General features: G+C 34.2%; 1 protein-coding gene across 1 annotated transcript in view; it reads right to left on the bottom strand.

The window, feature by feature from the left end:
* LOC131573608 (mitochondrial inner membrane protease subunit 2-like) overlaps positions 1-22562 on the bottom strand; it is a 405788-nt gene that overhangs the window by 71171 nt on the left and 312055 nt on the right. The window contains exon 5 of the mRNA XM_058827711.1: positions 20329-20431. Coding sequence (XP_058683694.1) covers positions 20329-20431 — 103 coding nt within the window. The remainder of the gene's footprint in view (positions 1-20328; positions 20432-22562) is intronic.

Below are 22562 nucleotides of genomic sequence, written 5' to 3' on the forward strand. Positions count from 1 at the left end.
TTGTTATAAAGTCATCTGTAATTGCCTGTTCATATATCATTTATGCACTTGTACAATAATTCCTTTATAAACAATAACAATAATTATTTGGCAAAAATAAACCACATCCCAGATATGAACTTTCCTTCAAAACAGCAGCTAAGACTCTAATCAAGGAGGAGTCTCTCAACTGACTGCTGAGAATATGGAAAATTATCAAACCTGAGATCAAAGGACATCTGATCTTTTAAAAGGTCTGCCCTTCAAAGAGAAAAGGGGAATCTGTCAGCTACAACTGACAAGCACAGGCTGAAAAAAGCATCTGTGTACAGTAGAGAAATGAAGAACACTTAAAAATTACTGAGAAATCCCAAGCATTTCGGCTGCTGTAGCGCTAATAGCAAAAACTGACAAACTGTTACTAATGAATCCCAGTTAGTTAAGAAGTAGCTGCCTCTGTATCCTAACTTTAATATCAATCCCACGCCAAATGACAAGGAAGGCCAGGCCAATGGGAATGAAAGGTTTATGTCTCAGCAGGGAGATCTGGGCACCTTCCAACCTACTTTTTCAAGGCAAGTTTAAGTTATACAAAAGCCCATTCCTGTGGCCATAGGTATATAGACCTCAAGGAAACTGCAACACTTCACACTGAATGACTGGGAGTACTCAAATTCCAGCCACAACCTCAGGCGACAGCACAGCGAAAAGCCTGAAGAGTCATGATTAAAATCAGTTATCAAACTGCTTTGTAGTTTATTGATTATAAAGAATTCAAGTGTGGTTACTGCTTATAAAACATGGCAGAGGCAATTAAAATTTTGTGATCCAAACTACACATTGGTATCAGATTTTAGGCCTAATATCAGTTATTATAAGTTTTATAATGCGTAGAAGTTGTGTAGAACTTACAAAAGATGGCATCAGCTTATTTTTTTGTTTTGTATTTTATTGCTCTCTAATTAAAAAAAAAAAAAAAAAAAAAGATGCCATTTTTGCAAGGCTGAGCACAAGGTAACATGCTTTGATTAGGCATCTGAATAGACAAGACAAAGATTTTTCAGGAAAATAAGAGCTCCCAAGGCAGAAATAAAGGCATAGCAGTACAGGGGGAGAAACAAAAACAATGGAGTTTCACAACAGTGAAAAGCAGAAGTAGCTACAACTCAGTGACATGCAGCAAGAGCAGAGATGCTACAGAGAGTTTTGCACTGAAGGCTGAGGAGCTCTCACTTGAAAAATGGAAAAAATATAGACAAGTGGACATCAAGATTATTCATTCTCTATGATGCAGGTTTTGGTTATTGTTTTGTAATATTTAATAAACCAAAGCACTGTTTTAACTAGACTCAGGATGAAATATTTTTTCCTGACCTTTGACATTTGGTATTACAGAAAAGGTTAACCATGACTTAGGCTGCAAACAATATTAGCTGAATTAGTTCAGCTAAGTTTTGCAAGTTCAGAGCCATGAATAATCTAGGAAAATAGGTCTAGTACAAAAAAAAGTGAATCTAACCATAAAAGTGCATCACATTTCCTCTGAAAAACAGAAATACTTTCTGAGAATAATTAAGAAAGTGCTAATCTAGAAAAGAATCTAGATTTTACATCTAGAAATTACAGATAAATTATCCTGGGTTTACTTGAAATGCAACAATGGCAATGCAATTTTGCAATTGCATGTGTCCATAAATGTCTACCTTTACAACACTTAACAGGGATAGATCTTCCCCACTTAGCACTAGTACAAGTAATGCTGGCAAACTTCCTGCATGTATGAACAGCTTGTCAGTGGAAAGGCTGGAAGTACCATAGAGGTGGAATTCTTCTCATCTGATGGGACCTGTGTAACCTATATTAGTCATTGGGTGTCCTGGATTCTTCTAGGCACTTTTGGAGTATTATTCATCCAGCCATCTAAAATCCTTGTTTTTCAATGGGATGAATCACCTTCTAGAGGTGTCATAGGTAAAAAAATGATCATAGATGATTTGTTGAACCTAGTGTGGCAGGCAAAGCAATATAGTGTAGCCAAAGCAGAAGCATGTGACACTCATAAATTATAAAATATAAACCAAGATATAACTATTAGGCTTCTTCTGGAAAACTAGAGTAATCCAACTACACAGTGTAACCAGCAACAGTATGTCTTTGGTGGTTCTAAGAATGTGTAGCCAGACACGGTGTCCATGCATTTCACATAAGTATATCGGCAATGTGACTACCAAAGGTGCAAACAGTGGACATCAGATGTAGGAGATACCAAGGATAATCAAATTGAGAAATATGATTAAAACTAGCCTTAGATTAAACTGGGAATAATAGAGTCTTGTGCAATATCATCTGAATTAAAATAAAGAATAGAATAGAATAGAATAGAATAGAATAGAATAGAATAGAATAGAATAGAATAGAATAGAATAGAATAGAATAGAATAGAATAGAATAGAATAGAATAGAATAGAATAGAATAGAATAGAATAGAATAGAATAGAATAGAATAGAATAGAATAGAATAGAATAGAATAGAATAGAATAGAATAGAATATTCTAATTTCAATTGTAAGGGTCCTACAACAACCATCTAGTCTTATTGTCTGGCCACTTCAGGGCTCAGCACCCTTTTAATGAAGAGTCATTTCCTAATACCAAGTATAACCTTTACCTGATACAACTTTAAGCCATTCCCTCACATCCATTATTTGTACAAGAATAGGAGTGTTTAGCAGCTTGCTAAATAGAATGGAGAACATGATTTAAAGGTGTACTTCTCCTATTGTAACCTCATATTACTGAAAGGTGAAAGCAAGTCTGGGAAAAACTGGTTATCTGCAAACATTTGTAAACTTAATTGAGTTTGGACAAATCTGAAAAAAATATCTCCAGGTATTCACACAGCCCTAGAGAAAATGCCTTTTCTATCAGACCATTCTAACTCTTATATTAGAGACAAATAGATGAAAATTACCAATATTGCAATAAAAACTTAAAAAACTGTTATTTTTCTTAAAAAAATTTTAGAAGATAAACAAAAAGCAAAAAGCTGGAAATATAGCATTTTATACTTTTCTAAAATGTTGTGACTACTTATCTTCTAACGACAGGTTTTTAGCAAAGCATCTTAACTTTTTCACCAAGCAAGATTGCCTCTCATTTTCATTCTGCTAGGAAGCATACTTTTTAATTCTAAACTAAATTTCAATAGAAAACATTTTCCAATATATGTAAATCCTGCGTAATCATATTGTGCATTGCTAAATACTGTTTCAATAGATCTTGTAAAACTGCAGCACTGGCACCATAAACCTCTTCTATACTACCGACATAAATAAATCTCTGGAGAAGGCAGAGTATTCTTTTCTATTGCAGGAAATATGGGAGTGTATTAAACTGAACTGAGATTTGGTTTTGGAAAATGTTAAGTGCCTACTTTCACTATCAGCTAAGATAAAGGTTTAGTATGAATCATGTGCACTTTAAACAGTACTGACAAGAACAATGTATTATTAAGCATTGAACTCTGCCATAGCAAATAATATTTATCTGACAAAATATAACAAGTGACTGACATTTTCTATATTAATGTCATGTTTCATCATTTTCGAAAACTTATTTTCTTAATTCCTACAGAGTGCCCAAGGTGTTTGAAGCTTTAGCAGATGTATGACATACACCCTCTGTTCATAACATCTCACACACTGACTCACAGTCAGGGAATCAAATGTAAATGATACAATAAGGAGGAAATTTTAAAAAAAGTATAAATATCTGTAGTGTGAATTCATGATGTAGACAAAAAGTGATTATTCAGGCAGAATTTAGTGGAATAAACTGAGAATCATAGGAAATATTTGAAAGTTAGCCCACAGAGCCCCCCCCTCCCCCCCCCGCAAACTTCTAAAAGCCCATGGTCAATTCCTAATCCCAAGGCCTGAGAACAGCTACTTCCATTAGGAAGAATAAGAACTATTCCTCAAGAGACAGTTAGACAACTGAGGTTGAGATTTTGAGTGCTTAAAGATATGAGATTGGAAACTATCTGTGCTTCCATTTTAGCAATGCATGAATTTCACTGTAAAAAAAAAAAAAAAAAAAGGTATTTTCTTTTGTTACTGGAAAAAAGGGACAGGTGAAAATAGGGAAGAGAAGAAAACCGAAACACAGGTAAAAGTGGATTAGTTTTTTTTCATAAATTCAGGTCTTGAGAGTAGGTCTTACATTCAAAGTTCACCTGACTTCAATAAATATTGTAATCTTCCCTGGAAGATTCATGAACTGAAAGAATCATATACGCAGCACATTACTGAAAACTAGACTTCTCATTAAGTGACATTTTGAAATTACAGACTTAAATGGAAATCTATTTTACCTTGTACTTCCATTATTATAAAACCTTTTTGCACAATATTTTTTGAAACTGCATATTTTTGATCTTTTGGTCAGGCCTTCTCAAGCATTTTTAGTTTATCAGTATTTTCTTCCCTACTACAAAAATAGCGCATACACATTTCAGATGCTTGTCTTGGGACATTCTATTAGCCTATACTTGAAAGCGAACACCGGGAATTTGACAAATGTGTCAAAACAACCAAGAGTGAAATCATTACATGTATAGATACCCATATATTTACTGCAAGAATAATGTGGAGGACAGGTGCTAATTTGAGAGCTGTCAAGTGTCAGCTCCACAAAAAGGTAGAGAACACACATTAGCAATGCCAAATCTATATAAAGTTTACACTCTCTAGAGCACACAGAAATTACTACATTCAGTAATGAAATATAATTCAATATTTGCAGTGCTTTGCTTCTTTGTCTTTTCTGCAGAGAAGGCTTAAAACACAACACAATGCTACCTTTATATTTTTTATGATCTTGGAAGTTTTATATGAAATCAGTTCCGAGAACAGAGATTATTAAACAAGAAAATATCCCCAGCATGAAACATCTTGCAATCATATAATCTTTTACATTTTTATATAGGAGGAAAATGTTTTCAAACATGCTATGCCTCTCACATAGTTTTTTGATGGTTTTGTCAGTTTGCTTGTTTTCCTGCAGTGAAATCCCTTGCACTCATTTTCACCATCCTTTCAACATACCTTCTTTTGTTATACTATCTGAAATGTCTGGCTTTGTGCTATTACTAAATACACAGTCCTGAAGGGCTGCTGCAACTGCCTGCTCACACACTGCAGTAGCATTGAACTCAGTCAGGATGTTCTTTCAAGTGCTTTGAAAGACTTTGAAATAGAGAAGGTATTATAGAAAAGCAAACTCTTCTCTATTTCATCCATGTAAACAGAAATCTATAGTGTCTTCTGCTGCGAACTAACAAAGGCTGCTGCACGACAGATGAAATGCAATTCAGGAAACCCACCATGTGAGCAATCCTTTCAAATGCATCTAGGATTGTTCAGATGATCAAGAAAAAAATGTGGCCATGTGTAGTCATACAGTTTTTTTAAAAAATAAATAAAAAAAAAGTTAGGATAAGTAAGATATTAAACTAGATGAGATTGTATGGGGCCTGAAAGACATTTTTGTACTTAATACCAAACAATTCTGCAAACCTTAGCCTGTGAATAAGTGTGAAAAAGTGTCTACTGAAAGGACAAATTAGGAGTGAAAATTTAAGAAAAAGATGTAAACAAAGTGGAAAAAAAAATCTCAAGAGGCTCTCTGTGCATTATATTCAGGTAGCCTAATAAAAATTGTTACTTTTAGCAATTACTTTTCCTCTTTATATAACTGGATTAGCAATGCCACACTAAGTGTATTTCTGGTGAATTACCCAGAACCCCAAGAGACTTTTCAGTTTATTGTTTCATGCTTCAAATTGTACCTATCTAGCAAATGTGTTTGCAATTTGCTGGCTATTTTCAATTTTAGCTTGTGATACACAGAGGCTGTGAATTATAACGAACAGTTCAGAAACTGTAAGCATTTTTCACATACACAACTGAGAAAATGGTATTCCATTTATGGTGTGCAATCCTTTTCTTAGTGTTAGAACATGAGATCAATTATGAGTTTTATAATTAGCCCCAGGTACTGGGAGATGCTCCTCTCTGGCAAAGTGCTGCCTCTGACTACGGTGGTTTGAAGGACAGATTGGTTCTTACTATACAAGTGGAAAGATTAGCTCTGCTACGTGTATTTAGCATTTACATGCCACAAAACAACATCAGAATGACAGAGGAAATCTTTAAACCTGACACAGGAATAAGGATCTTTTGGTGCATGGTTGTATGACAAAGACATGATCTCCTTCTCTGCAAATACTGCCAGCCCTGAACAGATGGAGCATGGCTGGAGGAAGGCATTGCTGGGGAGCCGTGTCCAGTCCCTTGCTGGGGACAGTCTGTGGCCATAAGTCTGTAGCACAGCATCAGCAGGAAAATCCTGCTGGGGGATGAAGTCCTGACATCACTGACCCTGGCAAAACTCCCAGAGACAAGATTTTTCCCAAGTTTTTAATCCTTTCACTTACTGTACAAACTAGACACAAGAGAAACCCATTCTAGCTCACAAAAGATTTGGGGATTTTTTACCTGACTTAGGTAATAAAGCTATTGCATATGCCCCAGACCTCAAGGAGGTATATAATTATTTTTAAAAGTGGAATGCATCTTTATATCTATATGGAACAGAAGAATGAATGCAATATTTCTCCAAGACATTGCTTAATGTCATCACTGTGCTGTCACTGAAAGCCTTGTTCATACTGGAGCCTAATTTAGACTTTTAGTGAAATTTCAAAATGATGAAAAGATGACGTATCTTTTGTCCTATTCCAAATTCAATGAAAAAAAAAGTTACCCTTTGTTGCAGAGAAGACATGAAATCTAAAGCTACCTGTCTTAATGCTATGTAACACTTATTCTATGAAAAGTTTAGTCTCCAGAAAGCTGGCACCATACCATTTTAAAGATATAATTTAATTCTTTACTTCAAAACCTGTAAGAAAGATCTCTCTATGATTTATTTTTTTTTAAATGGGAAACTTTGATAGATTTAGTCTGTTATTAAACTCATTTAAAAATACATGCATTTAAATGCCAATTGGGACTTTCTCTAGAGAGCTAAGAATAAAGGTTTTAAAGCGGAATTCAGAAAGAGGAATAAAGTTAATGTTTTTATTCCCAAGGTAACTGAATCTTTTCCAGATATTACTGGTATCTGCTACCATGTCTATTTCTGGTAAACAGAACTATTTCGCCTTAGATTATACAATTTACTTTTCAGACTAAAGTACACAGGTATTCTGACAAGGAAAAAGCCACTGAAGAATAATCAAACCTTATTTTTATCCACTGTATCAATGCTTTCTTGAACTTGAAGGTCTTATACTATTACTACTTTTTGTTTTACTAGTCTTGGTTCCTGCAGCAAGACACTATCAAGAGCACAAGACCATAATAATCAGTAATAAAACTAGTACATGTAGCAGCATGTTATTAAGTCTCATTGAAAAGAGGAATACAATTTGAAATAGAGATTATACTGATATTGTTTACTAAGTTAATTTTACTTAGATATTTATCATTGAGTCAGAAGAATTCGTTCACTGGGGCTTTTTAGATTATAAGTGTGCTAGTTCTTCATTATGCATAATAAATCACACTGAATTTTCAATACCTCAGACATTCACTTTAAATGCTGGATTCCGTAAAAATAGTATGTCTGCTCTGACCTTACATTTTTTGAGTAAAAAAGGGAAAAACTTCAGATTTGAAATATGAGAAGAAATTGTATTTCTTTATTTTTGAGCTTACAAATATGATACACCAGGAGGTACGTTTACCCAAAGAACATTTGTGCTTTTTTTACCAATTACTTTATAATGTATCATCTGTCTAGCCTATCTCCACTTTTCAGTCTCCCTGGAACTTATCACAAGAAAAAATACAAACTTCTGTTTTAAATTTTTTGTAATTCAGTTTTTTTCCTTTTGTTTTCAACATGTTTGTGCAAGCATCATTGAATAAGTGCATGTTCTCTTTTCCTGTATAACCATGGGAATATAGTAGATTTCTTCAGTTTAACAAGGAACACAGATTTATGCTAGTAGGATAAAAGCTAACTGTAGAGGTTAAGTTTGGTTTCATAGGATTTGCCTCTCAGGTTACAATTTCAAAGGCCCAGTGTGCTGTTAGGGCCAGAGCTGTTTTTGATGGATAAACCCCTAATAATTTGAGACATAGTAACAGGGTAAAACTAAGGTTACTATGCTGTTCTACTTCAGGTAGTGTGAGATTCACTAAAAAAATTTGCAAGTCAGGGAGAATGTGAAAGCTCAGCTGGCAGTCGATATTTTTTTTTCCTCTCTGTGAAGTCTGCAGCTTTTTTTCTATATATAAGCAATCTATTTGAATGTGATGAAGCACTAAGGTTTCACACACTTAAAGACAAGTGATAAATTGAAATGACATGGCTCTGTTGCTAGTTTACTGCTGAAGTAATCCAAATACCTTTTTAGTTTTTGTTACTGTCAAATTAATTTGTGTAAAATGTGCCAGGAGAGAACTCTAAAAGCAAACCAGGGAAGATAGATATCCCATTACAATCTTCTATTTTAGTGCATGGCTTACTTCAGGCTGCAGTACTTTCTGAAACTTCAAACTGAAACATAGATGTAAAATAAGCCTTCCATACAAACCACACTGCATGCAAAGCAAACATAAATGATAAAGACAGTATCTTTATTTTTTAAGAATATAGTTCAAACATGAGATGAATGCTACAACACGGAAATACAATATTTTCTTCTACTATTATGTTAATTTCATCTTTTTCTATGCACATTGCAAGCTACACAGTTTTGAACAAACTTGGAAGGGAAGGGTGAATATTAGGGAAGAGATATGAACTAACTTTCATACTAAAATCCATTTTTTGAACAGGTTTCCATTGTACAAACATACCTGTTTTGCACTGCTATGTGCACAACTAATGGGGATAGTAGTGCACTCAGCAGTATAAAGAAACAATGGACTGTAGATTTTTAACAAATGCTTTTACCACTGCTGCTTCTTGAAACTGAGATGCTGTGACAACAGAAAAGTACTTATGAAAGATTTACAGGAAAACTCTCTCAAGAACCTAACTGTAGGAAGATGTAAGACAGTTCTGAATGGGATCCAAGGTGACTAAAGGACCTTTCTTCCTAACTTACATCATTAAGTTTAAATGTGAAGACTTCATTCTTTGTTAGCTTTTTGCCTTGTTCAATCTAAATATTTTTCATTTAAAAGCTAATTGCTTTGTAATACTGTCAAACTCTTCAATTGAAAATACAATTATTTCTTTGAAAATTGATGTGAACAAAAATTCACTCTGATATTACAAACATTTTAATAACTGTGAAAATTAGATTTATTCTCTACATGGCTCCACTCACTAAGTATAATTAGATCTTATGTTAACTAAGGAATGTTTTGAATTGTGACCTTATGTCTTCATTGATGCACACAGAACTCTGAGGGCCTCTAAAATTCCTCTGACAATATATAACACTTAACAGCAGATTTGAATACAGACATCATGAATATGAAACAGATTCTTAAGTCCTGTATTACAGGATTTACCAGGAAACAATACACATCTGAGAGAAAACAGTATATTGAGCTTGTCAAAGGGGAGTGTGATAGCTCTTCACAGCGTGAGGATACAGAGAACGTGGCAGTTGCAGCAATATCAGAACTTTCGGGGGAGCATACCTAATTTCACTCCAAAGTTCATTTTTTTTTTTACTATTCAGTCTGGAAGGGTAACACAGTTATTTCTGACTTACCCTGTATGTGGAAACCTGCAATAGCAGCATTTTGAAAAACAAATTCCAATTAGTGTCTCATGGTTGACAGAATTATAAGAAAAAAAAATGGACCCTGGAATGCCTGTGTCTAGTCACTAAAATTGTCAAAAACATCATCTGGTGTGCTCTTTCTACCTGCCAAAGCCTCTGAAATGTGAAGGTGATCATTACATTAGATGGAGCTATAACCTGCCAAGGAGCAGTCATGGAGAATTTTGTAGGCAGTCACTTCTTCTGATCCCTCTCCTTTTTCAGTGTATTACATCTTGTTTTGGTCATAGGCTTCCCCTGGCTTTCATTAGAGGTAGTGTGTATATGGCCAAAATTCAGGGTTGGATACCAGTTTCACATCTGTTACAGAGTAGTCCAGAGTCTGTTATTTTGGCAACCAAATTATATAAATCCTGGTTTTTAATAAGTTGCAAATTAAACTTGAATTTTAATTTACATAATATGAAAATATGTGAATATGATTGGGCATAATACAGAATTGAAAATACTAAACTGCTAAAATGATAGTACTTTTAAACTTTCTGTTAATTATTTTGTGCATTTTCAGTGGCAGGACGATGAGGTTTTGGCTTTAAAATTTCTGACTGGCTAAAGTACAAAAAACCTGAGTCCTGCTAAGGTGATCCAAAAGAAAAATTGAGAAGGTTTGTAGCTCTTTGCTTTCCTATCTTGGTTGTGTGCCAAGTCAAAGCTATATTCTACAAATAATAACTCTGGCAGCATTGACTAAAGGTTTTAATAAGCTCTAACCCCTTTGTTTAAGTACCCCTTCTATACATTAATCCAATGGCTGTAAAGCATTCATTTTGGGGACCACTTACTATGGTCTTAGAAAACACCATGAAACACAGGAAACTCCTGAAAATACTTGATAATTCATTTTACCATCATAGAATACTAAAAGACCCTTTTTTTCTTACTAGTTTGACTGATGCTGCACAGATTTTTGTTACTAAAATTGCATGACTTCCACCAAAAGTAGAAGTGTTATTTTCCAGAATTTTAGATTTGTCTTTTCTTTCTTTCTTCCTCATTCTTTCTAATGAATCAATTATTGATCAACAATCCATGATTTAGAGTGCAAATTGTTCATCATCTTCAGATTTGTATCTTTGCTAGGAAAGAAATCTCAGATCTTGTCATCACATCATGTTAACAACTACTGTGTTTTCCTTCTATTCTCATTTCAACAAGAGATATCTCACAAATATGAGGTGTACAAGTTAACAATTCCCAAAGCTCATAATCTGGTCTCCCAACTTCAAGAAGATATATTGCATGGAATAAATAGCATTGGTATGAGCTCTGATACATGCATATTTCAAAACAGCCTTCCTTAAAATTATATTGGGATAGATTACCTGGAGTAAAAACAAAATTTTGCAATTAGAAAATGTGATAGGAAGTAACAGATCTTGCAGCTTGCAGGCACTGTTATCAAGGTTCACACTCAAGAGTTTACATGGGACTTGTCCTCATGACCACAGAGGGCTGATGATCACATGATAGAAGATTTTTGGTTTGCATCAAACACATTTTCAGTAATTCCGTCAGGACATACATTATAGCTACATAAATGGTGCATATGGGAAAGAGGAAGCTCTATGTATTAACTACAGAGGAACCACCACAGAGTTATTGTTACTTCATGCTGCTACTAATACCAGTTTTCCTATTATACACAACTATTTTCTAAATCTCCAGACTGACAAGAGAAGAACTAAAACTGTGTTGGTTCCTGAATCTGACATTGAGTTGCAGGAGCTCTTAATTAAAATCTACATAAAATTTCAAGCATTAATAGATGCTAATCTGCAGTGTCCAAACCCTAACAGCAAGTAAATTAAAAGAACTATACCCAACTTTAATTAAGTAACATTATCTCAAATACCAATCAAGGGAAGAGGAATATATTTTATGATTTGTTTTGCAAACGTATTTGCTACTCTGTTAGTAGGTATTATCCCTCTCACCAAATGTAACATTCTATGGGAACTACTGCCGAAGAATTATTCTTACTTGCCTCTTCTGCAGTGAAATAGAGAACAAGTAATTTTAAAATTGTGCTATCAATCTGAATGTTTCTCTGACAACACCATAATTATGTTAATCAGAAAAATATTTCTATACTTTTATAGTTTGAAATTAAAAAAAAAAAATAAAATCTGTCCATTAAAATTGTATTTTTAAAAAAAAAACCCTCAACATTTGGAAAATGCTTTGATTGCTTGGATAACAATCAGGAATTAAATTATTTAACAGCAAAAGTTCTGCTTAATTAAAAATGTAATATATTACTGAATTAGCTGTCAACACTAGAATCAGCAAAATCATTCAGTGTGAACTGGGATGCTTCATTTATTAAATCTTTTAAAATAAGAGACAGAGAAAAGATACAGCACAATCTGAAACATACAGGCCCTTGACTTTATTAGGAAGATCCTACAGACATAAAATATATAAAAACAAATGTTTTCAAGATCAGGATCCTAGTCCAAATGAGATTTAGCTCTAATTAAATATTGTTATTTGCTCCATAGCATACATATAAAGTTTGAGGTACTGCTTTAAAAAAAAAACAAAACAACGTGTTTGCTGCTAATACTTGAGGAAAACTTTTCTTCTCTGCTCAGGCTGGACTTTAAACATGGCCAGGTGTGGTATTCAGCAACTAGTTTGGAAAATTCATGAGATCTAGTGTATTTTAATTTTAGAACAGAGGGAATACAAATAAAAGTTTGCGAAGAAACATTTGTGCAATCTAAAATGCAATTTGACACCCTTGATAATCCTCCGAGAAACTGCAGCAATAGAAAAGCAAATTTACTATTTTCTCTCTCTCAATAAATATGATTCCATCACTGTTAATGCATAACTTTTTTCAGTTTACTGTCCTATGTGCTAAATAAAAGAGCTTACTGACAAAATAAAAATAATTTTCCTATATGCACAGACATATAGGTAGGAAGGGACGTCTGGAAATTGCCTTGTCCAACCTCCTACGTGAGAGAACCCAGCCAACTCTGGTTGCTCACGGCTCTCCAGGCAGACTTTTTTACTATCTCCAAAAATGGAGATCTCCCTAACTTTTTCAATAACCAGTGCATGACTTTGCCACAATGAAAAAAAAACCAACAAAACAGACTTAAACACCTTAATATCTGTCCAGAACTGCCGGTGCTGTGCCTGTTGTCTCTTGTCCCATGACTGTGCCTCTCAGAGGAGCATGGCCCTGCCCTCCCCATGCACTGTGCAGAGCTGTGCTCTCTCCTCGCAGCCTTCCCCACCCAAGGCAGAGCAAAGTCTGTCTGGAACCTCTCCATGGTGTGTGTGCTACAGCCTGTACACACACAACCAGCTCTTCTGCAGGGAATCCCTTTTATCCTGACTGCACATGCACCAAGTGGATGGAAAACATCACTTCCCTCAAATAATTCATAGAAGTATTGCTATGCCATTCATCATGTTTCAATAATGTTCTGCTTCTAAATGAAATAAGTATATACTTGTAAATAAATACACATTGTTTTGCACATTCACTGATATGCATATACATATTTTTAACCTTCCAATATGATGTGCAATCATGTAAACAAGGTGCTAAAGTAAAATACTCTTATTTTAGGATTGAGACCTTTAATGACTTGAGTATTTATTATATCAAAGAATTTATCTTATCCAAAAATTGAATCAGGTAAATAAAAATCTCCTACAATTCTGCAAACTAAAATTTAGAATTTTTTTTTTAGTAATCAATGTCAATTTGATTGACAATAATCCATGTCCAAAGAGGTAATAATATAAAGAAAGGAATAAATTCATCAAGTTTTTTTTTTTTTTTAATTATGTCCTGGCAAATCTTATGCCAGGACAAATCAAAATTCCCTACACAGTTAAACGAAACAGAAGTCAGAAAAGATTCCTTTGTGCCTCGCATGCATCAAAACAAGCAATATTTTTTATCCTATAGACAATATAATGTTATGAATCCTGCAGAGAGATTATCAAACATAAGGGCATTTCAAGCAGTAACTTGAAAGAAATAGAATTGTAAGGAAACTGATGGAGTATACAGGGTTTCACAACTGATTATATTTGAATGCAGAGCTGTTCAAATTAGATAATTAAAAGTGATGGCATGATTCTGACAGCTCTCTGATCTCTTCTAATATTTCATTAAATAGATCCAACACTGTTTCAACATTTTTCCTAGTTTATTTCAATATAAGTGATGTCAAAACCAGCTGTAGGCGGCTCAGACTACCAATTCCTGCCAATGTGGTTGAAAAATTCTTTAAAGTTTCTTGCATTCATAAATACTAAATATTTGCATTAATAATTCATTGTGCTTGAATTTGTTACATAAATCTTTTTCCATATGCAGAATGACTGAAGCTTTATCAATGCTAAATAAAGTACATTTAGAAGCAATAGAGAAAATTAGCTAGAATGAATAAAATCAGATTTGACATAACTAAGACAAATAGAAAACTTTCTATTGCTAAGAAATAGAGTAGCCTTAACTGAGAGCTTTTAGTCACATGATGATGACCATATGCATTGGTTTAAATAAGAGTCAAGCTAAATATTTTACTTTTCAAAATAATTAGGACAGCTATAGGGGACTTTTTATTCCCTATAGTGCAAATTCAGTTAGCCATGATAATTTAATGGACAGTGAGGCCACACAATCTTATTATCAAGGCTCCCCTTCAGCAGCTCCTGGAGTGAATTGTCATTCTCCACAGAAAAGCCACCATCCCAATTTGCATCTCGCATATAGTATTCTCTCAAAGGGACAAGCATATTTAGCCTTCGAGCTTTATCTATCATCAGTCATAACATGTAATATCCTATCCATTTTATTCACCATAGATTTTTACAAGTTCAAGTTGTGCATCCATGCTATTTACTACTGGTGACTTCATCCTTCATATGCAAAGTCTTTTTTCTGATTGTAAACAGTTTCACCTATTCATTTTTGCCAGTAGCCAGAGATAAATAATATGGAATGGCATTGATTGCATATTTTCATTACACATCTTGTTTAAACACAGGCCTCCTTTCCTCTTTACCACAAGAGAGAACCAGAAATGTCACTGACCCCATAAGAATCATGCCACTCTCCAAGGCTACATTTATACAGCAGAGTGAAGGTGCACTGGTGGCAGTGGTGGCAAAAAGATAACAGAATAATCTGCAACATCTGATAGCAAGTTAATGCAGACAAACCCACAGCAGCTCATTCCCAGCCTTCACTGACTACTTTGTCATCATTTTTCTCCTCATCTACATTACCTTTATGAGTGTAAGCACAGATAAGTGTTTTCTTGTTAAAATCACACTTTTGTATTGCCACCCTTGACTATCTCTTCTTGACTGCTCTAAACTAAGGAAAACGGGGTTTGGTATTCTGCTATTGACATATTTGTCTTAAGCCTGTTTGAATGGCAGTTTGGAGTATGTGGACACAAATAGGGTCAGCAGGTTATTTCGAGACCTGGCAGAGGTCTCTGTGGGAAGTGTGGCCTCACTGTGTGCCTTACTGTGCAATTTAATGCAGTGATGTTCAGTGCACTGCTGTGAGCTGTTAAACTCTTCCCACCTCTTGTCTTAGAGGCTGCTCCATTTCAGGGAGCTATGTAATACTTGCACTAGTTTATAGTTCACATAAGAAAGTTTCACCAGATGGCAAGATCGTCACCAAGATGATGTGCACTTTAAGGACACGTGGCATTCTTGGTTTGCTGTTTTGTAAGTAATTCAAAACAGCAGAAAGAGATCTGCTTCCTCCTTCAACTGTCCACTGAACCTCCCTCAGAAGATGACAGAGCAAATTAAGCACAGGTACTCTCATGAGCTACAGACATCTTGGTTTAAATATTTCCTTTATCAACAGTAACCTCTGCACTCCACTAGAAGTGTCATATTTCAGTTCAACTTACTGTCTAATGTAATTTTCTTATTTTCTGCTTTTGACTACTTATATTCACTAGCAGTAGTTACAGAAAGAAAAACTAGATCAGCCTAAAACAATAATCATAAGAGGCCACATCCTCCAACTGTTAGTAATTGAATTTTCCCATTGAGGGTTAACAGTAAAACCCATTCCTATCTTATAGCTGAAAGGGATGATGATTGCCTTTGAAAATCAAATTAAAAAAACTAATAAATCCAGCATATTCTGTTCAGCGTCATCCTAGTTTGTACTTTCCTAGCCACAGTCTACAGATTTGTACTATTAAATGAAAATGCAGTTAAACAGATAGAAATGTTTTTCACATGTTTTATTCCATGAATTTACAGTACAGAATAGGCAATCATAAAAATTGGTCTTTACAGTAATGCTGACTAAAAGGAATTTACTCATTTGAAGCTTACAAATGTAAAACTTCTGTCAAATAAAAAATCTAGGCTGAGGTTCAACAAGATTTAGTTTTGAAAATAAACACATTAAAGACGGATATATTTTTAGGAAAAGGGCTTGGATAGGGACCTGGATGGGCCAAAAGAAATGTTTTTGACAAGTACTCAACCTACCTGTGTCACAAGTTTCCCAGGAAGCTAAGGAACATAATAGCTTTTTTACCCTTACACTGGATTGTGAAGCTTAACCCATAAAGAACTTTATCCAAAGCCATTAAAGCCAATAGAAATCTCTCACTGACTTTAATGAGCTTTTGTTCAGGTCTTTTACATGATAGCTGAAAGACTGCCATTGATTGCAAGCCCTAATTTTATAAAGCTCTTTCATATCCTCAGCTTGGAGGCATTTGGAAACATATAAATGTATAAATAAGAGCCTTAGAAGATAAAATTTTCCTGGTTTACTTTTTAAAATTATGAGGGAGCTTCTCACCTCACATGTGTACATCTAGGAATATATCAGTTATTCCATGCACTTATTAATAACTGTTTCTTAGATAGCCTCACATATTGGTTGGATAACCATCTCTGCACTGCTGGATGCCAGCTCTAAACATTTAATCTAAACCAAATATTGTTTATAATGACTTTTCCCTTGATTTAGCCAGAATATTGGACATGATATAAATTGCCACTTTGCTTTTTTGCTGATAGTATCCTGACTATGCAGGCAAAGACAATAACTGATCTGGCATAAAGTTAACCCTTTAAAATTTTTAAGACATTTGAAGCAGCAGAAAAGTCTAATACTTCATCAGTTCTTTATAATATCTCCTGCATTTCTAATCTAAGAAAGCAGAAGCATTTCCAGGAACATTACTTTTATATTTCCTATGCTGTTGAACTACAACCCATAGTAAAAAGGTCCATCAAACAGGAAAATTACCAGAACTGAAAACAAAAAGAAGAAACTTCAAAAAGTGGTATCTTAATTATACAAGGTATTCATTATCACATTTCTATAGTATGCCAAATAAGGAATGCTAACCTAATATTATAAAAGCTTGACTTCACTCAGAATTTAGAAACAGTAACAGTCAATTTAATAGAAATCTCTATCCTAATCCAAGTAACTGAAAAAAAAATCCAGCAATATGTAATTTTTATACTCCTTAAATAATAGTAAAAATATGCAAGTTCTCTAGATGTTTATTGGCTTCTATTCAAAACAGCTGTTTTCACTGTTATGAATGGCTGACAGATTTCCAAACCTGAAACACATCAGCATTAAAGCAATAGATGTATCACCTGCCATTCAGTATCACACAAAGCATTTTTTTAAAAGGCAATGTGCAATAGCCATAAACTAATTAATTTAGTCCCATATAAGGAAAGATAATTAATATTTAAGTTTTGATCATATACAAAGTTAATAGCATTTCTATTTCAGCACTAACCATAGATAACCTGGTTTTTTGTAATATCAGTTAAGGTACTAATTTCATTCAAAGACACAATTAAGCAGAAAGGAACTAATAAACCTTTACAAATCTTAGTTTAAACATTTTCATTTTATTTAGACACTTCAGGAAAATATGTGTCTGTTCTTTAAAAATCCAATTTTAGTCCTATAAAATCATGCAATAACAAAGTATTATTTATATTATATAATTTTTATGAACTAAATGAACACAATTTAATCAGGTCAAGTCTTACAGTTTAGAAATTCATATCTCTCCAAAGGTGCATCTAATTAGAATTTGATTTGTATCAGGGTTTTTGCTTTATCAACCTAACCCATTAGGCCATTACACATATTGTTATTCTCTAAGAGAAAAGATTATTCTAACATCTGTTCTCAATCTGTTTTTCCATAATTTCCTTTTATGCCCCATGTAACTCATTAAGTTCATCTACAAAACATTACTGAGTCTACCTGCACTACAGATGCCTTTCTACTATATGATCACATGAAAATAGAAGAAATGGTAGCCTACAACACAGTCCACTTAACCCCCCCACTATTTCTACTGCATCTTTTGATCAAAGAAAACATAATTTTGAAAGTCAGAATTGTAACATACAAAATGTTTAACTAGTGTCCTAAGTGACCTATATACTAACAAAGTGAGAAAAACATTTCCATATCTTACCATGTCTGTTCCCTACCACTGCTGCAGTCTTATGAGAGAATTTTTCTTTCAAAAAGTACATACCTCCTGAATGGCTTGAAAGAGTGATTTTAATATTTTAATTCACTTGTGCAAATAATCTCCACAGTACAGAAGAGGAGTAGAAAATGTCCCAGTAACCTAAAATCTTAAATATGTAGGATGAAAAGGACCTGGAGTGCAGTGTGTCCTTCTAAATACACTTTCCATTTTCTTTTACAGACAAAAAATTTCTGTATTTTATTATTCTGAAGCTAGTTTCAAACCTCGTGATCTCTTCTACCCCTTCTGCTTGCATTCAGCAATTGCTGTTCTAATTTAATTTTGAGAGGAAAATACCTATTTACAGCTAACTTGCCCATAATGTATTCATCAAAGCAATGCAAAGGTCATTCTTCCTGCAGAAAGATAAAGAGTTCACTGTCAAAACCTGTCCTGCTAGCTCTCAAAAGTGCCATTGCTGTAAGAAACCTGGCACGCTATCTGATGTTAGCTAACAACTGATGATTAATGTGAGGTCAGTGCCTAGGCCAGGGGATTTACTAATATTTATAAACATCCGTGAATTGAGCAAATAACTGAAAATATTTAGATTTACCCCAACATTCTATCTTGCATGAAAGCTGCATGGTGTCTACCTTGAGGATTTTACCTTGTATGAATTTCTGTGTGAGCTGCTGTAAATCTGAAACCAATGTCCAACTGCTAAGGGTTCTTTATGCTCTGAGCCTACATTGGCAGTATATTTGTAAGTGAAAAGAAGATTAGTGGCTTTATGACTAAGATTTATGTTGGGAACAAAGAGTGACAGAGAAAAGCTTACTAAGGGAGGAAAGAGATACCTGCACAGGATAGACTGAATTAATTCTGCAGGAAAGAACCTCTAAAACTAGATGTTAGAAATCTTAGAAGATAGTAGAAGGAAAATAATAATGGAAAACAGCAAGAAGTACAAGCACAAAAAAGTGAAACAAACTAAAAGAAAGCATCACCATTACATACTTCAAATCAGACAGTAGGCCTATTTTGCATTATTTCCCTGAGAAATAATTATTTAAACTTAATAATTGGGCTCAACTTCTAAGCTTAGAAGCCAGACAAATTCATAAGGTCATTAATTCAATAGTCAGTGGGATGACTTCTGTATGAAATAGATGTGAAATCCATAAGGGTAGAAAAATCCAATCTTGACAACTTCCCTGTGACAAACAGTGGGTTTTTAAATAATATTAGGGGAATATTTTCTCTTAAAAGGAGAGAAAAATGTGGAATAGGGCTACAAGAGCTTATATTTCCACAGCAGGATACACAGTTTATGCAACTATTTCCTGCATGCTAGATTAAGTTAAAACAAGAACAAGAATCTATACAAAGTGCAACAAAGCCAAAATCAAACCCTAACTAGAGTTTAGAGAAAAAAATTACCATCCTCCTGGTGAAAAGGTGCATACTTTTACCCATCAAGAAAGAGATTTTACAGGTTTTCATTCAATATGCAAATAAAATTTAAATATTTACTTTGGGAACAGTTTTGAAATATCTCTACTATTGTCCACCAACCAATTTACCAGTTAACACTTGTTAAGCAGGGTTACAGTTTCCCATTTTTTTTCATCCCAGCATTGGCACTAAAGCAAGACAAAGCCCCCAAGAAGGGAATCATTCCAAATTGTATCAGCTGGCAAAATGTCCTCAGGGAGCATCTGTCAGCTACAGGGAGCTGGCTCACCCTCTGGCTACAATTCCAGTATCTCCTTCCAAATTTAAAATCTCTACCACATCTTCCATGTGGGGAATTGAAAGAAGTCTTTATTCTTTTTATAATAGCTAAGAAAAAACTCAATATCCACTGACCAAGATATTTTATAAAGTTTAATAATTCTCACAAAAAGAATAAAACTGCAATCACAATCAATTCATATTCACTGTGTTTCACATATGCAGTTTTTCTGTTGCAAAACATACAGAGAATCAACTTACAGGACCAAAAGCATTGCTGTCAAAGCTGTGTCCATGGTGATCCCCTTCCACCCAAATATGACCATGTGGAACTTTCACATACTTCTTTTTGTATCCAATGGTTCTAAGCAGAATTGAAAAAAAATGGTTAGTTTAAAAGATTTTTTAAACAAACAAGCAAACAACAAAAAAACCCCAAACCCAAAAATCAAAATACAAGCAAAAACTCCCAAATCCAACAATGTTATGAAAATCCACATATCTCCAGGTTTGGAATTTGACTTTGCATACAACTCAACACCTGCTTAAAACTACCTGCACTGAAATCCTTTGGACATGAGAGTGTTACTTAAGTCAAAATATATAAAAATTTTGTATGAGCTGGTTGCAGGACCTGTTTACTACACTGTTTTGTCAGAAATAACACAAGAAAGGAAGAACAGACTTTTCAGTTAAATATAATTAACAGATTATTAACTCCACTTCTGTAGTGACAAAATTTTGAGCCATCAGAATTTATCTCAGGTAAATACCAGTGAATGTACATACGTCACAGTTACATGAAGATACTGTTTAAGACTGGTTTTATTCATCAAAAATATACTGTTGTATCTAAACTGGCCTCAGATTCAGAGCATAGATTATTCTGTCCTGGAGGTAGGATTCATACAGCTGTAACAAGCTAAACAGCATAAGCTTAAAAAAAACCTTTAAGAGAAGGCCAAATGATGAAGAAAAATGACATTTATGCCATCCTCTAACAGAAAATCATACTGGTGCAGCATGTCCCAGTATTACAACATGACAAACTACAGATTAGTACTTAAGCTAAGGTGCAGAGTATGTAAAATTCCTGTATTTAGTTCTCCAAGTAGCTGTCATTTTCATAATGCCAGTCTGCCTTCTACCGCACACTTCTGCTTGCTTTCAGACGGGACCTCTTATTCTGCAATCACTCATGCAGAGAAGTTGTTGTGCTTTAACCCCAGACAGCAATTGTCATGCACACTGAATTATTACCAGGATGAAGCATTTACAGATGGGACCATGAATAGTGATACCTCTTATTTATTTTTGAATAAACAAGTCTGTCCACCGACAGAAACAGACTTTTGATCTAGCTTGTTGCCTCCAGCTGCTCATCACTTTTCACTCTCTGGAAGATAAGCCCTCAGAGCAGAAGGCTGCAGGAGAACACTAAAACTAACTAAAAATCAACTGGAGAGAGAAAGCCATCTTCACCAGGAGATTCAGCTGAACGCTGTAATAGCACTCATCAGGGATATTCACAAGTCAAAACAAAAAAAAAATTGGGGAGGTTTGTTTTGGTTGGGGAGGAGGGTGAGTATGTTAAAAGGACAAGCTAATCAATAACCTGGAGGCTATGAAATATTAGATGAATAAGGAATCCTCAAAAGTTCATTTTATTAACTTTGACTACATTAATCAAATAAAAACAATAATTACTTAATTTGCAAGTCCCAAAATCTGACTAATCCTTTTTCAAGCAGCTATTTTTTGGCAGCTAAAAGGATGAGCATTGCAGTACTATATTTTAATGGAATTCTAGATATACTTTCATTGAAAGCTGAAAAAATAATAACCTATTTGCAGAAAAGAAAAAGACTGATCTTATTTTTTTCTAGAACAGTGCCATATTGCACAGTATTCAAGACTAAATTTATAAACCACTGAAAACAAAAATGTAAAACTGCCCTAGTTGGTAAATATATGATTTCCTAAACATAAAGAGCATGCTATAATAATAGGATTTTAATAATTTAGGATAATTGAATTATCCTAAAAAAGTAGTTTTTTACTATGTAATTTATTTTTTTTTAAGAGATATACAGTTTGGACAATAAAATTATTTCTGTTTCAAGATTTTGCAATGCTTTATGTCATTGATAGTTTCTTCTATAAAGTATCACGTATTTTACTAGTAAAATGTATGAAAGTATAGGTTGAGAGTTGTCCATTAATTCTGCTGTTTGATTTGACACTTCTGAAAATTATTAAATGGGTCTCTTCCATCAGTGACAAAGCCAAACAATAGCTCAAAAAGTATCTAATTTTCCCTTCCATTCATCCTCCTGAATACAGAAGAATATATTGTGACAAAGTTTTGTATCCTTACAGACTTCATGCACAAGACTGAATTTCACTCAAAAGGGTGAAAGGATTTGAAAGTTAATTCTGCTGGCATGTTTACCTCATAAATGTCAGAAAAATAATATGGCAAAGGCCAGTCAGTG

This window comes from Poecile atricapillus, chromosome Z, assembly GCF_030490865.1.
Source record: "Poecile atricapillus isolate bPoeAtr1 chromosome Z, bPoeAtr1.hap1, whole genome shotgun sequence".
NCBI classification, from domain to species: Eukaryota; Metazoa; Chordata; class Aves; order Passeriformes; family Paridae; genus Poecile; species Poecile atricapillus.